Source organism: Geospiza fortis, unplaced genomic scaffold, assembly GCF_000277835.1.
Source record: "Geospiza fortis unplaced genomic scaffold, GeoFor_1.0 scaffold992, whole genome shotgun sequence".
NCBI classification, from domain to species: Eukaryota; Metazoa; Chordata; class Aves; order Passeriformes; family Thraupidae; genus Geospiza; species Geospiza fortis.
The window spans coordinates 46,710-55,630 of record NW_005054625.1 but is presented as its reverse complement, the minus strand read 5'-3'; the positions used below and the strand labels follow the sequence as shown (position 1 = coordinate 55,630).

The following is an 8,921-nucleotide window of genomic DNA, read 5'->3' as shown; positions in this document are numbered from 1 at the left end:
GGATTGGATCCATGCTCAGGTACAGGATATTTGGGAAATTATGGGATTGGATCCATGCTCAGGTACAGGATATTTGGGGTGTGATGGATCCATGCTCAGGTACAGGATATTTGGGATGTGATGGGATTGGATCCATGCTCAGGTACAGGATATTTGGGAAGTTATGGGATTGGATCCATGCTCAGGATATTTGGGAGGTGCTCCATTTTCCCCATGGCAAGACAATACTAAATCTTAGAATTGTTTTTATTTCTATTTTTTCTCGCGAGGCTTTGCTCTCTGTTTTCCTTGGGACTCCTTGGTGCACCAGGTGTTGTCCCTGGATTTGGAGGGATCCCAGAACCAGCTCTGGCCTCATTGCCTTGGCAGAGCACAGAGCTTTCCCAGCATTATCCCTCCTCCTTGTACAGCACCAAAGATCTCAACTCCCTTTAAACCATCCTTGGTGGTTTAAAAATCAATCCTGTTTGTCCCAGAGCTCCTGAGGGCCAAGAGAACATTCTGGGGCACCTTTTCCATCACAGAAACCAACCCTACTGCACCTTCCACCTCTGTTTGGTGGATATTTGGGCTGCTGCACCTTTCTTTCTCTCCCTTGGCCAGATGTTTGGTCTGTGAAACCTCCCAGATTTGATGTGTGCATCCCCCAAAGTGCTGAGGGAGCCTCTCCAGTCAGTGCCAGCTCACAAGCAAATCCTGATTATCATTTACTTCACTGGAACAGCTGCAAATCTCAGTTTATATTTCATCTCTCAATTTACAGAGCATCCTTGCACCGTGTTCTAAAATATTTTGATGTAACGCTCCATCCAGCTGTGGTGCAGAAACTGGAAAGCTGCAGCACAAAGTTTATCTGCTAGGAATTTCCTGGAATATCTGGAAACAGCCTCATTAACCAACCACTTTTTCCCTGAGGTAAATCAGGGTTTGTTGCCTTGATTTGTGGCTAAATTGTGCCTTTTTTTTTTGTGTGTGTGTGTTTGCAGATGTTCTCAAACAACGATGAAGCTGCAATCAACAAAAAACTGCCCAAAGAGCTGCTGCTTCGGTGAGTCCTCCCTGGACACCGGTGGGTTGTTATTTACATCCAGGATTTTGCTGCTCTGCTCTCAAATCATGAGCTTGGATCAGGTCACTCACAAAGCCAGAGCCAAACAGAGGCAGGTCAAAGGTCTGTGTCAGCAGTTTGTGCTAAATCTGGGAATGCTGTGGCCTTATCTTGTCCCACTGGGAGGGAAAATTCCCAAATAAAACCCCTGGGGAATGGTGGGGGGAAGGAGGGTGAAAAGATCCAGGGAAGGTGGAAAAGGAATGGATGGAAAAATCTGGAGGGTGGAGGGAAAGTGGGAAAGGATTTTGGGAAAAAAGTGAGAAAAGATCCAGGGTAAATCCTGGAGGGTGGAGGGAAAGTGGGAAAGGATTTGGGGAAAAAAGTGGGAAAAGATCCAGGGTAAATCCTGGAGGGTGGAGGGAAAGTGGGAAAGGATTTGGGGAAAAAAGTGGGAAAAGATCCAGGGTAAATCCTGGAGGATGGAGAGAAAGTGGGAGGAAATTTAAGGAAGTTGGGAGAGGATGTGGGAAAAGTGGGAAAGGGTTTTGGGAAAGTGGGAAAAGATCCAGAGTATATGTCCCTGGTCGTCCCAACCTGCTGGAGAGCAGGGAATTGTTCAGGATCTGGTGGAAGCGAGGGGAAATCAGGAGTTGATAAATGTTTAAAGCTCATAAGTGATGGTTTGGAGAGCTGGAATTCACTGTTAGCATACTGTGAAAATTAATTACTGTGCATTGACAGTGCAGCCTTTGAAAGAGAAGCTTGGATGGGTTTTCTGCAGGAATCTCCTGTAAATGGGTGTCACTGTGTGCAGGACAAAGGCTGGTGTGTTTGGGCACTGCTCTGTGAAGTCCTGTCCCTGCTCTGGCCACTCTCAGACGGCCTTGGGGTCCCCTGTGTGGGGAGTGAAAGCTGCACTTGGGCAAAATAAAGAGGAGGAGGATGTGAAAGAGGAGAACAGCAGCTTCTGTTATCCCTAAAAATCCAGGGATGGACCAAGAGTGCTCCTGATGGCCCTGTCCTGTGTCTGGGATCAGCAGTGACATCGTGTTGTGTCCCACCTGCAATGGGGACATTGTCCTGCGTGTCCAGAGAGCCAGACAGGATGAGGAGGTCACAGAATCCTGGGATGGTTTGGGTTGGAAGGGACCTTAGGGATTGTCTGGTTCCACCTGCCATGGGCAGGGACACCTCCCACTGTCCCAGGCTGCTCCAAGCCCTGTCCAGCCTGGCCTTGGGCACTGCCAGCAATGGGGCAGCCCCAGCATGCTGACCAATCCATGTCCTGGCACTGCTGCACCTGCTCCAGCTCTGTCCCCTGCCAGGAGGTGACACCTCTGGAGGTGTCACACACAGCAATGAGCCAAAGCAGCAACAAGCAGAATTCCCAGGGCAGTGACTCCCAGAGATGAACCCATGCTCCCTGTTGGCTCCAGCTGTGCTTGTGTCCCCAGAGTGACACCCTGTCCCTTTGTCCCTGCATTCCCAGTGCTGTTGGAGAGGTGCTTTCCTTTCCTGAGCCTGGCAGCCACCCCCAGCCTGGATTTCCTGGGCAGAGGTGTCTGTGCTGCCCTCGTGGAGGAGCTGGCACTGCCAGTGTGACATGGGGCTGCTGCACAGCTCCTGCTTGGCCCCAGCAGGATCAGCTGCAGGAATTCAGCTCTTCCTGCTGGGTCCCAGGCAGGCCAGGCAGTTTGCAGCTCTCTCGTGGCCTAAGCAGCTTTGACTCCCTGCCCAGCCCATGGCCAGGCCTGGCTCTGCCATGCTCACATTCTGATTGATCCCTGGGGAGCTGCACTTGTGCCCATGGGGAGCTCTGAGCTGGCAGCAGAGCCGTGCTGTCCGTGGCCCTGCCCAGCCCGTGGGAGCAGGGCTGAACTGGGATTGAACTGGGGTGGTGAGGGGGGTTTGCTGGCACAAATTGGTGTTGGTAATTTTAGAAGGCTGAAGGTCTAAGCTGGCTCACCTCAGAGCCTGCAGCGTGCAGGGATTTCAGGAGAGTCCTGACCCTAATCTAATTAGAGCAGCAGTGGGAAAGTGAGGAGTCCTAGAAACCCCTGAGTGGATTAAGAGGTTGAAACCTTCAAAATGAGTGTGTTTTACCCAAACTGTGCAGAGCTGAGCTGTTCAGACAAAATCAAACACATGGGGAGTCCCTTTGCAGTGAGACAATTTAATCCGCTGCAATTCCAGATTTAATTCCTGTTTGGGAAGCGCAGTCTGCCTTCATCTGTGATCAGTGTTTGGTGATAAAGTTAATTTTATGGATTATTTTCTCCACTGTGGACTCTGAAGAATAAAAAGACCCATGTAAAAGGGCTCACCAGGCAGCTGTGAGCAGGACAGGAATCCTGTTTGGGCGGAAAAATAAATGTTCCAGCACGGTGCCTATGGGCCTGTTAATGCAGAATTGGGGAAAATAATTCAATTAATGCTGATCAACCTTCTGCTGCAGCTCAGTCACTGCTTATTTGTGGGCTTTGGGGTATTTTAGTGTTCCTTGGAGAGGGAGAATCCCGTCCTCAGGGCTGCAGGGGAATTCTCAACTGGGCTCATGGTGCCTGCTGCTCTTCCTGGTCTGTGGGGAGCAGCTGGATCCTGTTCTGAAACGATGAAAATCCACAAGCAAGGAGTGCCTGCTGTGAAAAAGTCCATTTTGCAGCCTGATTTTGCTGAATCATCCACTCAGGGTCTTGGACAAGTGCAGGAGGAGCTGGGGGAACACTGGGGAAGTCTCTGGAGCTGCTCAGGGCTGAGATCTCTGTGCTGGGGGAGGGACAGGGCTGAGGATCTGGCTGGGGGGAATCCCTGTTGGTGTGGGGGCAGGCTGGAAAGGGAGGAGCACAAGTGGAGGAGAATTTATCCCAAATCTCCCAGCCCTGATAGAGGGATGAGGTGATCACTAACAGTCTGGGATTTCCATGGAATAGGGAATTTTAATGAAAATAGAGACGACTTCCATTGTGAGTGACCCACAGAATTTGAAGTTTTATTTTCTCCTCTGACAGGGATTTGAAAGTAAGAATTTTCCCCGGCTTCTCTCATTTCCCAGCCTTTCCTGGTGTTGTTGGGCATGGACGTGGTGCTGAATAAACCCTTGGGCACCAATAAATGACTTTGGGCTCAGGGGGAGCCTTGTCTGTAGGCAGGGAGGATGGAAGTGCTCTGAAATCCAGAATTTGGGATTCCTGACAGTGTTCAAGTGCACTAAGCTCTTCTGCAGAGCTTTTCCCCACCACATCACTGTCAGATTTGTCTCATGGGAGGATCAGAAGTGCCTTGAACCCCTTGGATCTTAACCCCTTAACTCCTTGGATCCATGAGTATCCCTGGGAAGTGCATGAACACAGGAGGGAATGTTCATCCTCATTTAGCTGCTGTCAACGTTCTGATAAATAATCTGGATTTTTCCTCCACCAGGAACACCCTTTCCCCCAATATTGGTGTTTCTGAAGGGCTTTTTCCATCCCTGCTTCTCAGGAATCTCAACATTTGCCTTCTCTTTCGGGTGGCCTTCAAGTTGAAGATATTAAATTAAAATATTAAAGCCCAGTGTCATTGTCCCTCCTGGCTGAGCACATCTGGCTCTGCCGCTTGTAGGAGTGCAAAATGCCTTTAGCATCAATGTTCTCATAAATAATCTGCATTTACCCTCCATTAGGAACACCCTTTCCCCCAATGTTGGTGTTTCTGAAAGGCTTTTTCCATCCCTACATCTCAGCATGCTTGTGGCTGACAACATTTGCCTTCTCTTTTGGGTGGCCTTCAAGTTGAAGATATGAAATTAAAATATTCAAGCACATTGTGGTTGAACTCTTGTATTATCTTTGCAAAAACTCCAGTTTTAGAATTGTTCCCAAAGGGAACGAGACCTTGATGTCCTCCCACCCTCCACTTGACCTCGTCTGTTTTGGGACAGTTGTTTGAATAACCAGAAACCATCTTGAAATCCCATTGAATTTTATCCATTATTGATGTCTTGGTGCAGACTGGGAGCTTTCCATGGGCTGGTGCTTCCTGCATGCATAGCTGGGGTGGGTGTGATGTGATCCCCAGGGCAGTCCTGGCAGTCTCAGCTGTGTCATTCCTTTCTCCCAATAATAGCCCAGCAGTCCTGGGCGTTGGCTGGGTCCCCATGGTGTGCCCTGGCCCAGGGTGCCACTCAGGAGTGACCACAGTGTCATTGTCCCTCCTGGCTGAGCACAGCTGGCTCTGCCACTTGTAGGAGTGCAAAATACCTTTAGCATCCATGTTCTCATAAATAATCTGCATTTACCCTCCATCAGGAACACCCTTTCCCCCCAATATTGTTGTTTCTGAAGGGCTTTTTCCATCCCTACATCTCAGGATGCTTGTGGGTGACAACATTTGCCTTCTCTTTTGGGTGGCCTTCAAGTTGAAGATATTAAATTAAAATATTAAAGCCCAGTGTCATTGTCCCTCCTGGCTGAGCACAGCTCACACTTGTGGGAGTGCAGAATCCTGGCATGGTTTGGGCTGGAAGGGACCTTAAAGCCCATCCACTCCCAGCCCTGCCACTGCCCCAGGTGCCTCCAAGCCCTGGGACACTTCAGGGATCCAGGGGCAGCCACAGCTTCTCTGGGAAGCCCATCCCAGCCCCTCCCCACCCTCTCAGGGAGGAATTTTTTCCCAATATCCCATCCAGCCTTGCCCTGTGGCAGTTGAACCCCATTCCCCCTTGTCCTGGCACTGCAGGCCCTTGGGAATGTCCCCTGTCCATCTTTCCTGTCCCCCTTCAGACCTCACTTGGGTCACCCTCAGTTCCCCAGGCTGGGCAGTCACAGCAGGGCTGGCATCCTCCCTGGGCTCACTGTGGGAACCAGGAATGATCCAGGCACCAAAACCAGTCTGGGGTGGGTAGTGAGGGATGGCACTGCCAATTTCTGGGAGCTGGTCATGAGGGCTGGCAGTGCCCACAATGGGGGATGGCACTGCCCTGATCCCAGAGCTGGTAGTGAGAATGGCACTGCCCTGATCTGGAGCTGGTAGTGAGAATGGCACTGCCCAATTCTGGGAACTGGTCATGAGGGATGGCAGTGCCCACACTGAGGGATGGCACTGCCCTGATCCAGAACTGGTCATGAGGGATGGCAGTGCCCACACTGAGGGATGGCAGTGCCCATTTCAGGGAGCTGTCGCTGAAGGTGCTGGAGTGTTCAGTTCTCTCCTGGGCAGAGTCAGAGCCAGCCCAGGTCCCTGCTGGTGCTCCATGTCCTGGGGGCTCCTGCCAGGCTCACTGGGGTGAGCAGTCAGTGCTCTGGGTCAGGACCCACTCCAAGGTGGGAGGTTTCTGTTTCCCAGTGCCTCCATGGCCGTGTTTTGTTTCCATTTGGGAACTGCTGCCTCTGCACTTCCTTTCACAGTTCAGCTTTCAACCAAATCACAAAGAAGTTTTGCTGTCCCAGTCCTTTTTATTTTTTTTCTCCCCCCCTTTGTTTTCCACGTCCCCTTTTTGTTTTAAATATCAATAACCTATAAAGTATCTCTTATTTCTATTCCAGAATTTTCTCTTTCCTGGATGTGGTCACTCTGTGTCGTTGTGCTCAAGTTTCCAGGGTAAGAACCTTCCTCTTTCCTGGTGGGTTTCAGCAGGGGGTTGCATTTGGGTGACAATCCTCCCTGCCCAGGGAGCTTTATGCCACTCAGCTGGGGTTATTTAGTGTCCCCTGGAAGTCCTGGAAAATTCCCACAGCACCAGTGAGGGGCAATTCCAAGCTGGAGTAGCATTTTCCAGTGTCCCAGGTACAAAGGGCAGGGGGCTGATGTTTTGCCCAGAACTCTCCCCTCATTCTGGGTTTTACAGAAAGCTCACCCTGCTGAAATCCCCAGCATAGGATGAGCCCAAAATGGCATCCTGTGAGTTTTGGTGGAAATTTTAATTCACAGAGATGCTGCACAGTCAATGAAAGTTCTTTTTCTCCTTGGATGTAGTTGGAATAAGCATGGGAATAAAGTGAGGAGTTGTAATTGGATTAATCCATCTTGGATTATTTGCTTGGATAGCTGGACTGGAAGGTTCAGTTTTCTGGAGCTGCCAGATTTATTCAGATTTATTTGTTTTTCCTGTCAGTGTCTGGTAACTCCCAGGGGAAGCAGCACAACAGGGGCAGGGTGGTGATCCAGGAAAGGTGTTCACCATCCTGCCTGGGTGACACCTGCACAAACCCATCAGTCCTGGCTCCAAACCTCAACCACCACTGATTTAATTACTCTAAGCACATTGGAATTAAAAAAAAAAAAGCTTAAACATTGTTAATTGTATTTCAAAATTGCCCTGTGTGGTGTCTGGGCATTGCAGTTGTCACCAGGTTGTGCCTGGAAGGAGCTCCCAGCTGAAATCCAGCAGAGCAGTGTTGGCAGAATGGGCTCTCAGGGATTCTTTGCCAATGTCAGGGTGTTCTCTTGGCCTGTCCCAGCTCCTGCTCCATGGCACAGCACAGGGAGTTCCTGCAGGGATGTGCAGGAAGGTTCTGGAACGTTCCCTGCACTGCCTATGGAATTATGCAGCCACTGGGGCTTTTCCCACTGCTTTTCTCCTGGCCATAACCAGACCTTAAACCAAACATCAGCAGTGAGGTTTAAACCCCAAAAAACTCAATTAATGCTCAGTCTTGTCATCTGTTGTAACTCTGCACTACCTCCTGCCCAAGAGCTGCTGCTCTGTGCTGGGGAGGAGCTCAGTGCAGGTGGGATTTGGGTGGAAAATCCAAAAATCCCCGTGTTTACCCCTGGCTCTTGCCCAGTGCTGCCTCCTGGTTCTTACAAGCTCCCCTTGTTTGCCTTGATGGTGTAACTGAAGCTTTAAATTCACCCGAGGACACAGCAACCAACTCTGAGTTCCTGCCTCTCCTTTGGAGCAGGAACCACAGGAGATTTTGGTGATTTAAACAAAACCCAAACCCTTTGGTGCTGCAGCTGTGGGGACTCACCTGTGCCCAGGTGTCCTCTGAGGTGCTGGGGAGGAAATTCCAGCCAGGAATGTGAAATTCCTGCACCTCCCAAGGGAGTGGAAGCAGCCAGGGCACCTCTTCCCTGGCTGGGGGACTCAAAATTCTGAGTTTTGAGGGCACCAAGCACCTGATGCCTGCAATTACCTGTTGCTTCCCCACCTGGGACAGAATGTTATTTCTCAAAGGAACAAACTGTGACTAGGTCCCCACTGACTTTTTTTTTTTTTTTTTTTCATATTAACCACACATTTACATTTTTTCTCCTGATAAAGGCATGGAATGTTCTGGCCCTGGATGGCAGTAACTGGCAGCGAATTGACCTGTTTGATTTCCAGAGGGATATTGAGGTATAATTAAGTGACATACAAACCCATTTTTTCTTGTTCACATGTAATTACACTCTAGACTGGATTAATACTCCCAGTGTAACCCTTTCTACCTTCCCTGGAGATAGAAATCATTAATTTCAGCTCTTCAGCTTGAGGGAGTTTTTGAAGCAATCCATTCAGCTTTTGAAAATGGACAGAATTCTGTATGCCTAGCGAGACTTAAGGGTTGTAATGGAAGGAAAGTAGTTTTTGTCTGTTCTGAAAACAGAAATTAGTAGAAAAGGTACTTTTTTTGGTGAAAAATGCTGCTTGTATGGAAGAGAATTTAAGCTACTCTTCCTTGCACTGTGAGGGCTGAATGTCTGTTGAGTCATGGCCTGAAATATTTGTATCTTTAATATCAAAAATTGAAGTGAAGATGATTTGGGAAGCACAAGGTCCAAATTGTCCTTAAAAGATGAAGCTTTGGAGCTGCTCTGTTGTAGCTGAACCCGTGGGATGTGGATTCTGCAGCAGCAGGGGGGATGGAGGCTGAAAATTCAAATTGCCTTCAGCAGGGAAATGGGTGGG

At 49.5% G+C, this 8,921-nt stretch overlaps 1 protein-coding gene across 1 annotated transcript in view; it reads left to right on the top strand.

The window, feature by feature from the left end:
* The window catches only part of FBXL20 (F-box and leucine rich repeat protein 20), a 28,630-nt gene that overhangs the window by 9,795 nt on the left and 9,914 nt on the right, over nt 1-8,921 (top strand). Inside the window, exons 2-4 of the mRNA XM_005430382.2 lie at nt 987-1,048; nt 6,574-6,628; nt 8,295-8,369. Coding sequence (XP_005430439.2) covers nt 987-1,048; nt 6,574-6,628; nt 8,295-8,369 — 192 coding nt within the window. The remainder of the gene's footprint in view (nt 1-986; nt 1,049-6,573; nt 6,629-8,294; nt 8,370-8,921) is intronic.